The sequence below is a fragment of the Poecilia mexicana genome, unplaced genomic scaffold (genome assembly GCF_051168715.1).
Source record: "Poecilia mexicana isolate PSO_F unplaced genomic scaffold, ASM5116871v1 scaffold_4, whole genome shotgun sequence".
In the NCBI taxonomy this organism is placed as follows: Eukaryota; Metazoa; Chordata; class Actinopteri; order Cyprinodontiformes; family Poeciliidae; genus Poecilia; species Poecilia mexicana.
In genome coordinates, this window is record NW_028263373.1 from 29,337,426 (window position 1) to 29,356,545 (window position 19,120).

The window sequence follows — 19,120 nt, forward strand, 5'->3', positions numbered from 1 at the left end:
ATATGGAGGGAGAGGGAAGTAGTTCAGTTATGCTAGGATGACTTTGACAACCTTAAGATGTAGATGTGGTGTGGAATTATGTTTGAGTTCAGATAGAAAATAAAAGGTGACTTAAACACCAACTCTGACAGATTATCAGTACAACAGGTGTTTAATTAGCTAATAGCTGCAGTAGCTAATATACCACATTGATCACATTGATCACTTATTAATAATCACAAAATAAACATCAAGCCATAACTTCAGAAGGGTATATTTTAGGAGGCTAGGGATTAAAACAGGGATCTGAATCGTTAAATATTAAGTTTAGATTGACAATGGTATAATAAAACCAGTCATTTAAATTGGACTTTTCATCATTATATCAGGTTTAAAATTTTGAATCATACTTGACTTAAAAATATCTTAAAAGTAAAATTAAGTGTAACTTACAGACATTTGCTGCTGCTGTTGTTGTAAATTGTGACAAGAAATTTTGCCTGTTTGGAGAAGAGCTACAAAGAAATAATTTTGGTTTAATAATTTTACACGTTAGCATAGAAATAGAAATGATCCCAAAGAAATTATGCTGCCGCTCCATATTTGATGGGTTGTAAACGACCCACTCGAACACATTTGTTCTGTACGGTGCGGAAACGTAAACAATAGACAGAATGTAATGTCTTCCAACTTTTTCTGTGTAACTGAGAGCTTGACACCAACAGCAGCACAGCGTCAGCAGCCCACATTGCTGATAGCCGGGAAGGAGATAAATGAGTCCATTTCTATGCTTTCCTGTAAACTGGTTATGAGTCTGTTGGTTTTTCACTTTTCTTGTATTTTAACTATTAAACCAACTGGTAAACAAATGTTTCTATCTGTTTTTAAAAGAATTGTAGCTTCTCTCTTATGTCTCCATCAGATGAGCAGCAGTAGCGGCTTTTGGTGACATTATTATTAATAATAATTAGATGTTTTTGAATACGAATCAGGATTTAAAATGAACTGATGAAGATGGTCTATGTGTCTAGTCTGGCCTTGGAGTGATGTCTGTGGTTCCCTTCTGGACCCGTTACCCCATCAACCCGATGTGGAAGACTATGTTCAGAATTTAGGTCTCATGGCATCTCAACATGTCAACATTGCAGCCAGTGGGCTGAGGGAAATACAGCTCCACTTTGAGGCAATTCAAGAGCTACACAGCTTTTATTGCTTTTATTGTCGCAAAAATTTCATCAGCATAGAAACTCCAAAGTGTGCTTTATACTTTTGTCATAGATAGTACCCCCAAGAATTTAAAACTACTTTCACCCCTGATAACTGAGCATAAGCAGGAGTGACCATTAACCTCAAATTCATGGGCGAGCCATCAGCCAAAGACATTCATAATGAAATCCAATTAAATGAAAGAGTGGCTAATTCTAAAATTAGAGTGAAATAAAATAACATGTTTATAGTAATCAATTAAATTGCGATGCACTATTAATTGCGTCACACATAGTTATTACTATTTTACTGTTAAGTTGGATGCAATAGGTCAACGCATTCTCCTTCGTGTTTACTTGAGTTTTTTGTTGCTATTAGTTAGCTTTTTCCTGCATGCTAAGTTTATTTGCCTCGCTGTAATAACGCTCCAGAGGTTATGGCAGCAGAAACAAATTAGGTTTAAGTGTACAATTAATTCAGCTCGGTGTGCCGTATCGTGGGGCGTTGTAATCGGATTGGATCGAGTTCAGCCACATAGATATACACCAAGCAGAACCATCTACACCCGTGTTTTATGTTTCCCCCGGTTCTGCTCTTCAGCCGTTTGGTTCCGTTTGACAGTATGACATCACACGGACGCAGAACCCGTAGAGGACCGATACCGAGGCCGCATCGTCCGGCAGGAGATTTTACATAGCAGGTCTGTGTGGGTATATCTGTTCCCTTGTCCTGTAGCCTGGTTGCCAGAGGCGCTACTCGGCATCCGTGTGTGTGTGTGTGTCACAGGAGCAGAAAGCTGTAGGAGTGTTGTTGTTTTTTTTACTACAAGCCTCCCGCTGCTGCTGCCCTCCGCCTCCTCCTTCAAATCGTCAGACCTCCGTGGTTTAGTTAGTTGATTTAGCGGGACATGGCTGAGATTTTAAGGAGATTGACCAATACGTCTTCGTTCAGCGTCTTACAGGACAAGCTCGAGAACTGGCACAGAGACTACCACGTAAGTTCATCAATAAGTCACGATCGACCTAAATCTGACCACAGCACTTCGGGTGCTCTTTACCTGGCCCGGATATTCATTTCACCCAACGTTGTCCCACAGCACATTATTGTGCTTTTTGCATATGATTTAGTCGAAAAATGACAGCAAAATACCGTCATCTTCTCATGAAATATGTTGAAAATGTATTAAAGTAAGGATATGTGTTGATTAAGTATGCTTACAGTTTGTACTTTATTGTAGGTAACAAGTGAAAGTCCTTAAAATGAATGACGTTTTTACATATCACAGTAAAGGAATGACTTTTTTTCTTTTTCTTTTTTTTTAAAACTTTGATTTCTCTGTAGAGTTTGGTTGTCATGAACGCTAATCGCCGTGGCAACGGTCGGGCCGTTCCAAAGATGTTTTCGCTGTTAAGATAATTCCTCCTCTATTTATTTCCTGTACAGAAATTAAAACCTGTAGCTCAAATGTAAATGTGTAGGACACGAGGTTTAAGGTGTTGGAAATCAGTCGTGGAAGTAACAAACTGGACAAAAATATTAGTCTTTTTTTTTTAAGTTATCCCCTTCCAGAAAATAAATGTACTTAAATCCATACAGTTTATCATCAGTTTTTAATCAGGAATGTTTTCTGAATACTGACAAGTTTCAGCTGGTTTATTGGCTTTTATGCGTTTTTGAATATGTCTTTCTTCTTGTATTCACTACATGTACCAATTCATGCAAAACATACCTTAATTTATAGATAGATTTCTTTGTATGTGTGGATTACTGGGGCATTGTGTTTTTGGAACTTTCCCCCCTATGTAACTGACCTATCCCGTCCACTAAACAGAACCAGTAAGTACTGTGTTAATTATTTGCCAAATTGGTTGGCAAATAAATTTTTTAAAAAGTAAATTAATCAATCAATCACAAACTCCAGTCCATGACTTTTGAGGGGGAAAAAAGTGACAGGATCATAAGATATTTCGACTAAAATTTTTGTTCAGCCAGTTGGGAACACACCAGAGTTAATGAGGACATTCAATTTCTTTCCATGTTGTTCTTTTGGTAAGATGTGTGCACAACCAGAACTTGATCTAAAGAGTCCATTTCTTAAATTTTTTAAATGTCTGCTTTGAAATGGACCAGTAGCTGATGGGACTTCTTTTCTAGCTTCCTGTAGTAGCTGTTGCGCTACAAGGGTAACAGTAGCTAGGTCACAAATAGAAAAATTAAATGGAGCGTTAGTTTCAACTGGTTTTTCTTTTTGTTTTAGTCATCTTCTACAACAGTGCTAATAACATCCTTGTTTGCATAGACACTTAAAAAACATTGAATTGACATACAGGCTCCATCTTGAGACAAAGCAGCCATTGATTTAGTTAAGTTATAAATTAAAACGTGTTTTTTTTTCACCCAGGTGTTTTCCTGTGATCAGAATGTGAACAGATGTTGTGAGCTGATCGAGCTCACCGCCAAAATTCAAGGCCAGCTGTTTAACATCCTAAACATTACCTCAGCTGAGGGTAAGCTTTGCGTTGTGACTGCTCGGGAAGCAGATTTCTTTAAAAAAAATAATCCAACTTGATCTTTGAAAGATGACTCCGATACCTTTCGACACGAATCAGGTGGTCATTATGGTGGAGTGGACACTCTTAAAACACGTTTTCTGCCTTGGCTTGGAAGCTGTTTCTCCATTTCGAGACCCTCCATCGCAGAAGACACCAGCCTGCACTTCTTCCAGGTTTGACCCTTGGCCTTTCCTCCAGTTTAACAATGCCACCTTAAAAAGCAACCATGTGATCAAGCGGTTGTGATCGCATCGTGGCTCTGCAGCTACGTTGACGATGAGCCATTTTGTCGCCATCAGGATGCAGCAGAGAAGGAAAGAAAGATGAAGGAGCTCCTTTTGTCCCATGAGAGCGAGATAAGAAAGATGGAAGCTCAGCTGAACTCTACCAGCCTCCAGCTGGAGTCGGTCACTGCAGAGTGAGTCATATTATCATGCGTTTTAATTTGAGAGAGTTGTTTGGGGAAATGGAATATTTTATCATTTGAACGCAAATGCGTCCTTGTGTCCCAGACTCGAGGAGGCTCAGAAGAAGCTGGACGACACAAAATGCAAGTCGGCGACCACCCTGCTCGCCACCGAGGATGAGATCTTACAGCTGAAAGCTGAGTGGGTGATGTAGTTCAGAAGCATTACAGCATTGCACACGCTTCGCGGTTATGTTGTGAAAGATTCATGTTTTTTCCATACATATTGACTTTGTGTTTTAGTTTGCTTTCTACAAATGAACAGTTGGACTTGTATAAGAGGAAGCAGGACGCCATTCACGACTATGAGCGGCAAATTCGCTTGCTGAAGGATGAGTTAGCTTATCTGAGCTCGGAGAAGGTCATGCTGCAAGAGAGGTAACATCTTACTGATGTGCAAACATTGAATCGTCTCACGCCGACATGCAGTGGTGTTCTACATATCTGCCTTGTATAAATATTCACACTCATTGAGCTTTTTCCAGATTTGGTCTCAAAACAATCAGAAAATTCATCATATTTTATTGGGACTTTCAGTGACTGAGCAACACAAGTAGTATATAACTGTAAAATTAAAAAGGAATTACGCAATTTAAAATCTGAAAAATGTAGTGAGCATTTTATATTCAACTCTCCAGAATCCATTTTGCTAGACTTGCACATTTGTTTTGGTTGTACTTGCTCAGAATTCCCTGCACCATAGTCCACTTCCTGATTCTTTTGGAGCAGTCTCTGGTCCTCTTGGTGTTCATATACTCATTCGAACCGCTCCAGAGTTCACAACCGAGGTTTTTAGATGGGCCAGACTTTGCTTTTCTTGGCCCAGATTAGAGTTTGATTGCACATTCACATCTCCCCAAACAAACCGGACTTTCTAGGCAAACTAGCTACAGTTCAATTAATGTGGACTAAGCAGGGCTGGTGTGAGCGCACCCTTAATCTACAAGTTTTTTGGAGTATGTCTGCCACTGCTGCACAATCACTGATCCATCCTAACTAATGATTATGTTTGGATATGAACCTTGTAGCTCTGGTTGTGAGTTTAGGGTTGTCATCCTGATGGAAGGTGATCCTTCCAACAGGAAGGATCTTTAGCGTCATCTGCAATCTTTGTGTTAGTCCATTACATTAAATCCCAATGCCATAAACTTCAATTCATGGTTATATGACAAATTGTTAAAAATGTTCAAAAGTTGTGAATGTTTTCGCGAGGCGCTGTAGGTGTAGTTGCCGTGTTGGTTTCCACCTCTCAGGTTGGTTAGAAGTCGCTCTCCGAGCCCTTTGCCCCTGTTGAGCCGCTCATCCAGCCCGCTGAGGAGCACGTCGCCCACCAGAGCCCAGCTGACCAACTCCTCACGCCACGCACGCCTCGTCTCGCGTTTCAGCGATTTGTACACCATGGAGCGTCTAGACGCACAGAGCCTCCTACGGCGCTACATCCCAGACTTGGAGATGGTCCAGAGAATCATCTTCATCGCTGTGATGGTATAGAGCCTGCAGTGAATTGCATGTTGATACTGAGTCTCAGTATCAACATGCAAAATTCTATGTTTCCCACTCTTACTACTTTGTGTAGCGTCGCTGTGTTTTGCACCACAGGAATACCGTATGTTTTCCCTGTTTTAGGAGTCCTTCCAAAAAGCAAAACTGGCCTATCGTCAGTTCAAGCAGCAGGTGAGAAAGACGTTGTCCACATCCCACTTTGGTCCGGAGAGTCTCGAGGACGCGGCTGTGGACTACATTGTTAGGAACCTGGACCTCTATGATGTCCTGTGCAGTGTCAATGTAAGAGAAAATGATTTTGATTGTCTTAAAAAGTATGAAATTCAGGTATGTAAAATAAAGTGAGTTCGTCTTAAATATGTTAGTGACAGGCCTCAAATTTTTACATATATAGCGACTGGTCCCTGGGTAAGTGCAAATTTGTCTCCAGTTGGCTGGACAATGTTTGTCTTTACCACTTGTAGTACAGCAGAACCCCCCAAACATCCTCTATATTTATAGATTTTCTGCCTCCAGTTTTATTCAAGTCAAGGTGGCATTAATGAGGTCTTAAAAAGTTTCCAGTTTATTAATTTGCTGAAACCTGCGGATACTTCGAGTACATCTTAAGCTCAGTCAGTTTGGAAGGAGGTCATCTCCGAAGAGCGATTTTCAAGTCTTGACACAAACTCTCAATTGTGTTTAGGTCTGGACTTGTTTTTTTGTTTTTTCTAGAAAAGTTTTTCCAGCAAGTCACCGCATTTTGCATGTATGTACTCCTTCTCTGTCCCTCAGCATTAAATAATAATAATAAAAAAAACCCATAAGGTAACATCTAAAGGCAATAATATTTATCTACATGTTATCCATTACTATCAAAGTACAGACTGCTACATTCAAATGCACATCACACTAACCAATGTTTTGAATGCCATGCAGAGGTATAAATACTTAGGACACTGTGTATCTTATTGTGTTTTCCTCTTAGAATGTAATCCTTGCTATGAACAAGAACCCCCAGATCTCTTTCCCTCCAGAAGTGGACTTCAGACTCATCTGTCCCTTGATCAGAGAGACCTGCAGGGTGGCTTTTGCCATGCAGACACTGGACACACCTCTTGACTTGGCCTACGGAAGCAGCGGTGAACTATTCAACAATGCCAAGTTAGTACAATGTAGATTTCTGGGGAACGTGTGTAGCTAAGCAAAGAGTTAACTGCAGTCGGCCTCATCTTCCTGCAGCCCACCGCTGCTGTACATCGCTCCGACCAGCAGGTGTCACCCTCAGCTTATCCATGATGGAGACTCGCATCTCCCTTTCTGTGTTCCAGGTATCGTCGCAGCTTTGACTCTGACTTCAGCGCTCCTCTGGTGGCCTACTACGTGTGGCCGGCTCTGGTGGAAGGAAGCACGGTAGTTGTTAAAGGCGAAGCCGTGACCAAAAGAGGCGCACTGGTAAATAATTCACAGTAGTTAAAAAAAAATTATGTTGGAAATCGAGATGAAAACAGAAGTGGCTCCTGGAGAGTTGAACAGTACAGATTTGTGTGAATGTTTCTGGGGTTTTTTTTTTGTGTGTTTTTTCTGCAGTGGAGCAGAAACAGGAGCAGAAGTGCCAGCCCTACACGCTCCCGATCTCTCAGCCCGGCCCGCAGCGTTGTAAGTCTTTATAACATTTGAGCGTTCCAACCAAGCAACGAGATTATGGTCAAACTTTGCAAATTTGTTGACAAATTAATCTCTAACATGCATGCTCACACGTGGCTCTAAGGGTATGTTTTTTAAGTCAAAATCCCCAGTTTAATTTGGATGTGTGACTGAACACTTCATAAGAAATACAGACTTTAACACTCACATTTTTTTTTTTTGTTTAATCTTACAGAGATTTAGCGACAAAAGAAGCATGTCTCCTGGACGCCTCACAACCAGACACCTGTAAGCACTCACCTCATCGGTCAAGAGTGAAGTGAAGTCCACCTGTGCTACCAGTAAATGAAATAAACTTTTACGGATTTGTTTATTTGATTTCTGTGTTGTTTGGGTCTGCTTCATCCAAATAAGGAGATATAATCTTACACTATATTACCAACCAGAGGTGCAAAACCAGCAGGCAGCTACTGTGACTATATTTACTCTGGCAGAGTTTTGTCTTTTTTTTTTTTTTTTTTTTAAATAAATTGTATTCTGGATGGATCCACAAAAGTCATATTGATATTGTCAGCTTCCTGTTTGTCTCCAAAGCCTGTAGTCTTTATATGAAGGACGGTGAAGGATGTTACCTTATGGTGCTAAAGTTACCGGTTCTGACCTCACATCCTGCACTGCTTGAGCATCTGATATTGCTCAATGTGTCTATTGACATAGCTTAAGTTTGGGTTTACTTTTATGTTTTTGTTTGAATTTTATTGTGTGCGGTATTAACTTGTTGAACATGGAACAAAGAAATGTCTTATTATGGAGCTATGTTTGAAGGACCCAGAAAGAGCTTATAGTTCAGGATATTTTCTTTTTCAATGAACATGATAATTAATATTTTAGGTAGTGGCTTGAATGATGATTTCTTTTTAAAATCATACTATGAGTTTAATTTTGCAGTGGGAAGAAAATGTTCTTTATGACAAATTTTAATAAATTGCCCTTTTCCCCCTTCAGCTTTGTTGTGTTTTTGATTACACAAATGGCTGTCTGTGTTAACTGCAGCTATGAAAATGTAATATTGGTTACATTTGGTGTGTGAAATTTGTTTAAGTGCACATGCTTAGTTCTAACTAATGTTACTGTGTTGCTTCTATGCTACTACACAATTTATTTATTTCCAACGTAGAATTGTGGGTACAATAAAATTGTTTATATGGAATATTTCCAGGCTTTGTTCACATTGGGAATTTCCCAATGAGGTTATTTATTTTTAAGGTTTTGTTGACTATAGTGATCTTTATTTGAAGGTAGTAAATGAGAGAGGCAGAAGACATGCAGCAAATGTCGCGATGCCGGGAATCGAACCTGCGACAACCGGCACGAAGAATAAAGTTGTGCGCCACCACAGGACCCCGCAGGTTATTTAGTTTGGTGTCCCCTCTTCTGAGCCAAATTGAAACTGAATACTAGATAAGGTTTGACTTTAGGACAGAGTTCCACGATATAAAATGCGCAGTTCAATATTTTTTCTGCAATAAAAAGCAGAATAGTCGTCATCATATATCCATGTTCCAAAAAGCATTTAGTTGTAGAAATATGTGGAATAAAACAAAACCAACATTATGCTGCAGGCATGCGTGTCAGTGCAGCATCTTTTCACTTGAGTCCTTTTCTGCGGGGTAGCCCAGCAGCAACATCCCTGCCTTGACTGGTTCGTGATATTTAATTAGTACTTCCCATCTGCTTGTTAAAAACACACACAGACACAGTTTCCCGCCAGGGATTCTCTAATTACGTCCTCGGCTTATATCTAACATCCCAAAGCAGGCGTTTGTTCTGCTGAGCGCAGGTCTGCGATCTCGCCCCGACTAGCGCAATTTACGGCTGATGATCTGAAACGATCAGCTTGTTTACGTGTTCACGCGAGAAGTAGGTGCGACTGGATCGTGATTATGTTCATTTGTTGGTGTTTGCTCTCAGCTGTACTCGTGCAGCGACTGAATGAAAACACGTCTGGTCTGCCCCTGCAGTCACTGGGATCACACATCAGAGGCGCCATAAGTGAGCAGAGACTGACGCACACGGCAGCAACACGATCATCATCTCATGGTGTCACAAACACCAGCCTCAGATCTACAAGTATCCATTTTGTTTTAATTGAAAAATCCAGATTAGGGATGCAACTAACGAGTATTCCAGTAATTGATTAATTCGGACGATTAATCGATTAATTTGATAGTTAAAGGCTTTAAATGGAGGCAAACCCCCCAAAATTCAGTTACTTTTTCAAAATAGGAGATTAACATTCCATTGGCTAGAATGGAACAGCGCTGCATTCCCTTAGTGCGCGCTTGATCATTTGTAGCACAGGATGCATCTGTAGCTAAAAAATGTTTCTATGACATTAATATGTTCGCCAATTCTGTTCGCTTCACCGTCAAAACAGTGTAGGACTAATCTGTTAACGATTTTTAGATTAATAATTAGATAGCACAGAGATTTATTTTTGACAGGATTTGAAACAGAAAATGTAAAATTGTGTCACTTGAGGAGTTTTGCATAGAACATATTGACAAAGTTAACTTTTTTGTCAGATGCAGATATATGTCTTTGTAGCTTTGGCTTGATTATTGCTCCGACTGTGTTGTTCTTTTAACAAGGAGACTTTTTTTTTAGTTGGTTGACGATTAATCGATTAACAAATTAGTTGACGATTATTTCAATTATCGATTCATCACGATTTATGTAAATGGAGTAGGTGTACGTTCATCACTCCCCTCACATCACTAGGTGTAAGTGGAGTAGGTGTTTCTACTTACACCTTCTGTGGATGTAAGTAGAAAGTAGAAAGTTCTCCATTTCTTATGGAAATTGGAGAACCTTCTTGGTTAACCGGTCTGTTAGTGCCAATAAAAACCCTGATCTCATATCCAGCAAGTCACATCACCTTCCCATCTTCTCTGATCTTCAGAAGGTCTCGGAGGTCTTTCCCCTGGTGGCCAGTGCAGATCCCGCTAACATGAGGCCTGCAGATCGTTTCGGTTGTCCTGCTGGGAGCCTGAGGGGAGAGGTTGTTTGCTCAGGTGTGCCGCGGTCAAGGCGCGGCCATGCCATGTGGACCGATGGAGATGAAGGAGGAGAACGGAGGTCTGTCTGTCATGCAGACAACCATAGAGGAAACCTCGTGTCTGCTGTCACTGAAAACAGAAGCAACAATTCATGGCTGCGGTGGCAGTAAAGTTTTTACCAGATTGAGACAGAATTAAAGTTTCCAGTTTGGTGGCATGAGGGCTGGCTCAGAGCTGCTGGAGCGTGCCATGTTTCCTGTGGTTGTTCTCAGTGAGGCCTTTGCTGGAGTTTCCGTGGCTGCAGTCCAGAGTCGGATAGTAACTACCTACATTTACTCAGTTACATCTACTCGTATAACCCTTTGGGGGCGGGAGGAGATGTACTTTCAGGAGTATTTTTACTAAATTTTACTTTTTACTCTTACCTGAGTAAAGTTTCAAGAAACTCACCTACAGTTTTGTTGGTTTCATAAATTTTTCGTTGAAAGGAACTGATTTGAAAAAAAAAGAGTAATTATTATTAATGAACTATTTTCATGTTGATCTTTAAAATACTAAAATTTCCACATAACTTTGTATTTTAGTCCATCTGATTATGTAATTTTTAAATGTTAATTTATTTCTTTTATCAGTTCCTCAGTAGTTGAGTCGGGGGGGTTTTATACCAGATACTTATGAGTAATTTTTTTTTGCTACTTTTTACTCTTACTTGAGTAAAACTTTTGGGTACTCTACTTTCTATTCTAGAAACTGACTGTCTCTCATTAAGTAGCCAGGGCATAGATAATCTTGATGTTTGCTCACCTATCAGACAGAGATGAGAACCTACTGATGAAATCGTTAAGTTTAAACCATTAAGACACTTTGCTGTGACAGATTCACCTTTTAACAGAGCGGGTATGAGAAGCTGTCTGTCTGTGACCCACATAGGCTATTGTCCACATCTGGAATAAAACAGGATGAGGTTTTTCTTTTTGCAGAGGAGGACGCCACAATTTATGGCAGGAGAGACAAAGTCGTGGTGAACCGCCAGTTCACCACATGGATGACCAAACTCCACCCTGCTTGTTCTCATTTCCAGCCTCTCTGCGCCTCCCCAGGGCCTCCCCCCTCACCCCAGCCCCACCCCGGGGCGCTGACTGGTGGTGTGAGGTCATTGGCCCGCGGTCCGCCTGCGGGCATCAGCCCGATGGACGAGGAGTAAACAGGCGTGACTGCTGACCCTCCTCTCTCTCTCTCTCTCTCTCTCTCTCTCTCTCTCTCTCTCTCTCTCTCTCTCTCTCTCTCTCTCTCTCTCTCTCTCTCTCTCTCTCTCTCTCTCTCTCTCTCTCTCTCTCTCTCTCTCTCCAAGACACGGAGCGAGCGCTGCCAGAGGCACCGAGAGACGACTTGATGCTTCCTTCCTCTCCCTGTACCGACCGTCAAATCAAATGAAGAAAAACGACTTCGGGTTTGGACCGTGGGTTTTTTCCCAGAGCGGACATTTGTCCGCGCTCCATCCTGCTCTGTCATCCTTTGCACATCTGCGCAAAGTGTAGAGTGCAGTGTAGCGTGAAAATGTATTCATAACTCTTGGACTTTCCCACATTTTGTCAGATGACGAACTCGTAAAGCATTACATTTTGCAGCCTGAATAAAGTGCTGCCAGAACTTTATTTAGGCGGTTAACAAGTAGAGTCCAGTGGTGTGTAAGTTTAATACAGATGATGTTTGTTGGAGATCATTAGTGAACAAACAGTATGTTAGAAAAAATTGTGGAGGTAGCAGCGGGAGGAAAGCTGGTCACAGCTAATTTCAATCAATCAATCAATCAATCAATCAATCAATCAATCAATCAATCAATCAATCAATCAATCAATCAATCAATCAATCAATCAATCAATCAAGTTTAGTTGTGTAGCACATTTACAGTGACAGCTAACCGGTTTAGATCGCTGTGTATCCATGTGCTAAAATGGCCTATACAAAGTCGAAATGTAAGTCCAGTTGAGATTTGAGGAAAAACCTAAAAAAAAAAAGTGCGTCCTCAGATGCTCTTCATTCAATCTGAGTGAGTTGGAGCCATTTTGCTGTTTTCGCAAAGCTTGGACTCAAGCAGATAAACACGACTCGCCACCTTTTTTTCAGATTTTTATTTGTTTTTTTTTTTGTTTTTTTTAACAAAATCACGTTCCCATCATCTCATTTCTATGTCACAATTACGGATCACTTTGTTGGCCTGTTATGTGAAATTCCAGTGTCATGACGGCTGAGGCAAGTTGTAGAAAATGTCCAGGTCTGACTTCTGGACTGATGGGTTTCCAATTCCATCCCAGCCCCGGTGAGCAGCGCTGGGATGGAGACTGGAGGTCTGAAGGTTTTATATCTTTGCTCAAGTTTCTCATGAAATCATTCAGAAGTGCTTTCAACAAGAACCGCCTTTGAAAAAAAATAAAATAAAAAATAAACGGTGTTGAGCGAGACGGCCTGCTTCATGATTTTTTCCCCCACTTAATGAGTTTTTAACACGTCAACAAATCTCCTCCGGCTGCTGTGACCTTTTCTCTCGCCAGATGATGAAGATGATCGACTGGAGATTGAGAGATCTGGAAAAAGAAAGTAAGAAAAACTATCCCATCTGTAGGGTAAAGATGTCGATGCCACCTTCTGCTCCGACTAGAGAATCTGTTTTTCGTCCTCTGCTGCTGCTGCGTAATAAAAACACATCTGGATGCAGAGATGAATGTGAAGTGAACCCCAGCCGCCTGTTTCCATCTCAGGCAGGTGTGACATCAGGAAAATGGTCAATGCTCCTCTGGGGCTTTTTAACTCTTTGGATATTTGATCATTTTCTTCTTTTTTTTTTGCAGAAACACGTGATCGACCCCGGCGCCTAATCCGAGCCTGGTTTTAACGTTAGTCATGCCGAAGCTGAACAGAAGATGGAGGAGAGAGAGAGAGAGAGAAAGAGAGAGAAAAAAAACGAGTGAAAAGGTTTATTGAATGTGGCTGGTGCATATGGAAGCACTCTAGTGCCCGGTTCGGCCATCTGGACTGGTTACGGCTAAATGTGGCAGGGTGTCCTTAAATGTGCCCGACTCTGTTAAAATTCTCTCATGCACAGATTAAATGAAAGTGTGGCTCTGCGGATTAGATTACAGAGGGCTTTAAAACATGAGAGACTTTTTTTTTTTTTTTTACTGGAAAACGAGTTTAACCAGATCAGCTTGGCCATTTCATTATTTCACTTTCTCTTGAAACTAATGTGGAATACTTCTCCATTTATTATTTACATTTTGTTATCAATTCATCAATAGACACTTTATAAATCGTTTATTATGCCTTAATTAAGGATGATAAGGAGTTTACAAATGGTTATTGTGCTTACAAGGCAGTCTGAAATGTTTAATATAACAAACAGGTCGGGATCACTATTTGGCAAGAAACTGGTAGATTTTGTCTGCTTGTCAGTCTTAATTAATGGATAATAAGTGTTTAGAGATTAGTAACACATCTATGAACTATTTATTATTCATCTCTAAGCGGAGCCTTGTTGTAAGGTGGCACCCATGTTTTTATTTTAGTGTGAGTTCTTAATGTCCACCGCCAGATGGCAGTCTGACCCCACTTAACACTAAAACGTGAACACTGTTGGGGAAAATGCAAAACCATCTTTCGCAGGGAGCTTTGCATGTCAAACCATGATGTGCACGACAGGAAAAATGTGCAACTGCTTGTCCTATGTATGGCAAACCCGAAATCACAACTGTCATTAAGAACAATTAAATAGATGTAAACTGATATTGATCAATTAAATAGATGTAAACTGATATTGATATGTAAATAATGTGCTCTCAGTTTCTCAGGACCAAGTTTCTAATTTTACCTCCACATATTGCATCAGACTGAAGGTTCGTTCAGTTTCACCGTAAGTTGAATTCATCTTAAATTTTTCTACAGTATTCTGATTTTGCACTGCGTCATCAGAGGTCAAATTTCAGGTTTCTTCGCTAATCAGATGTAAAGGTGCTGGCTTGGTTTTCAAATCTTCCCTCTTTTTTTTTTTTTTTTTTTTTTTTTTTTTAGGTCGACCAGACCGTAAAGGAGCTCTGCATAAAGGGAAGAAATTTAAATCCCTGGGACTTTGTGCAACATTGACGTCACCGTCCGCTTTTCTTTTCACAGAGTGAAAGAGACGAGTCAGGTCTCAGTCTGTTGTTCATGGCACACTTGCAGCCGCTGAGGCGTTGGCACACCAGAGACGAGTGTTTGACAGTGAAAGTGACTAAGTCTGTGGGGTGGATGAGGAGAGCAGCTGCTCCTCCGTCCACACTTACATAAAAATGTCCCAGTTTGGACCATATAAAGTAAGTTTGTTCTTCATAACAGGCTTCAGATAATGTCACACATTTCTTCATGAATACAGACGGTTTCTGATAATCCTTTTGGTTTGACTTGCAGTAATGCTGTTAGTCTTGTCTAGCATTAAAAAGAAAAACACTATCCAGTGTTATGCTTTTTATAATCAAGAGATCATTAAAAAACACAGTTGGGTTATGAAGCATGCATTTTACACTGCAGGATTTCAGGAAAAAGCTGTTTTTAAGAGGTGAATTGACGAAAAAAGTATATCTCTCCTAACTGGTTTGTGTGCATTTGGGATAATCAGCTGGCATTAGTAAACATTACAGCTGAGGCGGAGATATGTATTTTAAATCACAATCGAGTAACTGTGTTGCCTTCAGTTGTTGTAAAAATGCGGCATGTATAAAATATAAAAGATATATGATTTCGCAACTTTGAAACTGGACTCTGTCTCTTTAAGAAGCACCCACTCTTTCCAACACTCTGCCTTTTAGCACACTGGTTTTACATAACGAAGCATCGGACTGAGAAATAGTTCGTCTGATGAGCTCAGCAGTTCCACCAGGTGTTTGCTAATTGCAGCTGCTGCTAGTTTGAAGGAGCTGAGGGGTCTTTAGCTCGATGTGGGGACTGAAAAGTTGGAGGAGCTTTGTGGAAATAGGCGGGGCTTTGTGAGATTAAATGCTTAGCCACCTTGAATGGTTGCCGTGGGAGATTCAAGGATTTCTCAAATCTAAGCAACGCTACAGGAATGTTTTGGATGATGGAATAACATTGTAACATGACAAAACGCTACAGGAAGAGTATATTTAACATAATACTGCCCCTTTGAAAGATTTCAATATAGATGTGTGCTGCATTTGGTTCTTTCTGAGTCAGAATTTTACTCAGAAAATCCTCAAGATTTCTATGGAGTGCAAAACTGAAGCAGAGAGTGACGGTGGCAATGCTCATCTGTGGCTCGAGTTGAGGACGTTGAGTAGCGTGTTGTCTTAGATCGATGAAGTGAAATAAAGCCCTTTCCTGGTGTTTCCAGGATTTATGGAGATAAGCGTGTTTGTGTCCGGCAATCGTTTTCAAGCAAGAGCAGCATTGAAACTTCAAGAAAGTAATTTAATTCAATAACGACCTTAAAAAGGTGGTTTTAACTAAAACCCCCTGAACCGGACCATGTGGTTCTTTGTTTGCTTTTGATTAAAACTGGCCATGACTTGTTGTATACGTGGAAAAACGACATCTAAATACAGATGAATTGATTATAAAGAAGAGCCCTACTAATAGAGTTCATCTGTTTTGCCAAGTTTTATAGAGCATGGAAACAAAAGGCCCAATAAAAGCAGCTCAAGTTGATCTCAGCTGCGACGTTCTCTAAACAAACGCCGACTTGGCAGATGAAGCTCGACGAGGACTTGCTGGAAGTTTCTCCTCTGAAGAAACTTATTTTTAGGACTTTTTCCCCATAAGTGCTGGTCTATATAAAGCTCAGAATAATGACTAAATTACGCTTCATGGAAATATTTGGACAATAAAAAAAGAAAAAAAGAAAAACAACACAAACTCATAGATGTGCTCTTAAGATATTTAAAGCTTGAGCGAGAAAAGAGGAATAAGTTAGAAAGACTCATGATTTCCCCTAAACAATTATGCAATATGTTAGAGGCAAAAACAGATTGCAGAAATAATATTTATGTTTCCTGAGACTTTTCCTTCTTCCAGCTTATTGTGAGCACAACACCAACCAACTAAAGTGTTATTACTGAACCTGTTTGCAAAACTATTCCAACACAGAGCACACTGCAAAAACACAAAAGCATTTTTGGTCTAGTTTCCAGAGCTAATATCTAAGTACATTTGAAATAAGATAAAAGTAACTTACGAACAGCTTTTCAGCAAGATATAGGAGCTTGTTTTAAGTCGATTGAGAGATATTTGCACTAGGAACTAGACCTTATCATACTTGGTAAGATTTTGTCTTTTTGCAATTCTGAAGGCTTCCTGAATCTACAGATAAATTTAGACAAAAATAACTCAAATGAAAGATGGAAGGTCATCTGTGACCTTTGATTTTATAAAATAAAAAATCTGGGTACAATGAAGATGAGTAACTTCTGAATAGATGCATATTTCTGTGTACACGAAGCTTGCGCTAACATCAACATCCACTTCTTCTGGTCTCTGTGTCGTCAGCCTTAAACGTCTCACAGAGCGGAAATGAGTTCCCATCCTCCTGTATTTGTGTCTTTAGTTTCTGGGAAGATGCAGAAGGTCTGGCAGAATGTTCTGATGAGGAGGATATTGTTATCTTTTTTCTACAGAGTTTCCCTCCATCTCTCTCTCTGTTCGTCGTTGCTTCTCCCTGCAGGAGCTGAAGTGTTTCTAAGAAGTCTCTGGGATGTTTCCATGGAAGCCGAGTGAGAGATCATTGAACCTCTCTGGACCTCCCGCGGGGCGTTCACTGTAGCTCCGTTTCGAACTCTTGAAGCAAATTATGGGAAAAGACAGACTACACTCGCTCTTCCTGATTGCACCTCATAATCTACCTGCTGATTCGCTAAACCCCAGAAAGGGGGAAAGACACAAGCTGTGTGTTCAGTTCTGACATTTTGATCACCACTGATTATTCAGAGGAGCGTTTTTTTTTTCTTTTTTGTGTGTGTAATTACCGGGTTACATCAGTGTGTTATAAAAGAGGACTTTGAACCACCTAGAAACGATCCAGGCCTCTTTTTTTCTTTCTTAGAACAACTTGGAAGCTTCAGGAGTGAAAACAGGAAGTTTAATATTTGTAACTTATTTCTTGGACACATGTCTGGTCCTTGAATCTCTCCTAAGATTTAAAATCATAATTTCCCCATTGCCTGAGCACCATATTTCTTCCACTCGACATCCCTTTAATGTGTTTAAGTACCGCCTCCTATTGAAAAGTTTTTGCATGTCTTGTAAATACTTCTGCAGATCAATAAATAACAGATGTTCTATAAATGAGTTTGTTTTCAAAATGGTCAAACATCATAAACCCCTTCTTTAATAAAATCTATTAATATGCCAAAATAATCAATATGCATTATAGCTAAACTGTGTTTGTGCTGACATGCAAACACACATAAAAACATAAATTGTAGTTTTTGTGCACTACTACATAAAATAACAGAAGAATGGATGTTGTACTGTGACACAATGTGAAAGTGCTTGAGGGATATTCATTATTTTTAGATTTTTTTTTTTTTTGAGCTGCTCCCTATCTTAACTCTTGGAAATTTTAAACGGGAAAGGGTTTTCCTGGTTAATTAAAGCAAAACAAAAAAAGAAAAAAAAAAAACAGAAAGAGATTCTTTCTAATCGGTCAATCAGAACTTCCTGTAATCCACGCGTTAATGCAGCACACAAAAGGCTTTTCCAGAACTTACCCGCCGGCGGTAACGAGCAGGGAGTGTGCAGTTAATGTGGTGAGTTAATGATGCAGATGATTGCAGTGATTAAGTCAAATTAAAATCCTTTGTGTGATTCACCGGTGTCCTTTGAATGCCGACAGAGTGGAGGCCATGACGCAAATGCAGCAATAAAAGAACAATGGTAAAGGTTCTCCAAAACATTTAGGTGTGTTCTCCCGATGGGGTTCGGATGGGTTACCAGTCTGGATTCTTACAAAGAGTTTCAGGGAAATGTTTGACTTTTGGAAACAATTTTTTATTATGAAAATGTACATGTTGTTTTAAGGGAGGATGACAAACTCCTGACATACTGTGTTGCCATGAATGATTTAATTACGGATTGTAACGTGTACTGACAATCTGGCCACCATGCCTCTGGAAAACCTCAACACCCTTTGAACCTCTTCACATTGTATTTTAATATATTAGGGGTTAGGGTGACATCATAAGCCTGGCGGGCCACCAGGATTTACTTGTGAACCCACCAGGCTAAGTATTCCTTATTTTTTTAAAATCTTTTTAAATGTTTGCATTTTTTGAGACTTTATAGTTGGTTTCCAGATGTCAATCTTCCAATATTTTACTAACACATAATTATCAAGTGATATTTTTCAAATTTCCTGTCAGCTTTACACATTTTTTAAACTTAAAAAGATGACGGGCCGCTGGATGACTGACTGTCCTAGCACCCAACCACCAGGGTTAGCAAGTTGTCTGGGGGAAACCAATACGTGAAACTGGTTTTTCTTTGGTGGCATTTCTCTAAAACTGCAAAGAAACGTGGTTCTAAAAAGTCAGTATGGGTCAGCTGAATAGAAAGGTGTGACACATTTGAGATCTTTAAAGAAAACTGAAACGTAATTCAATTTTCCTTCAAACTCACTTTTATGCATGACTTGATGTTGGTCTACGACATAAAATCTCATCAAGAGACACAATGATGTTTGTGTGTTT

The 19,120-nt window shown here is 40.0% G+C and overlaps 1 protein-coding gene across 1 annotated transcript; it reads left to right on the forward strand.

Moving 5' to 3' along the window:
- The first annotated feature begins 1,700 nt into the window (after positions 1-1,700).
- On the forward strand, positions 1,701-8,322 carry spata18 (spermatogenesis associated 18). The gene is made up of 12 exons (XM_088005308.1): positions 1,701-2,179; positions 3,587-3,692; positions 3,795-3,910; positions 4,037-4,155; positions 4,250-4,345; positions 4,447-4,581; positions 5,457-5,688; positions 5,830-5,988; positions 6,674-6,849; positions 7,017-7,140; positions 7,276-7,344; positions 7,568-8,322. The coding sequence occupies exons 1-12, from the start codon at positions 2,093-2,095 to the stop codon at positions 7,622-7,624; spliced, it is 1,476 nt and encodes a 491-aa protein (XP_087861434.1). The 5' UTR covers positions 1,701-2,092; the 3' UTR covers positions 7,625-8,322.
- The last annotated feature ends 10,798 nt before the right edge of the window (positions 8,323-19,120 follow it).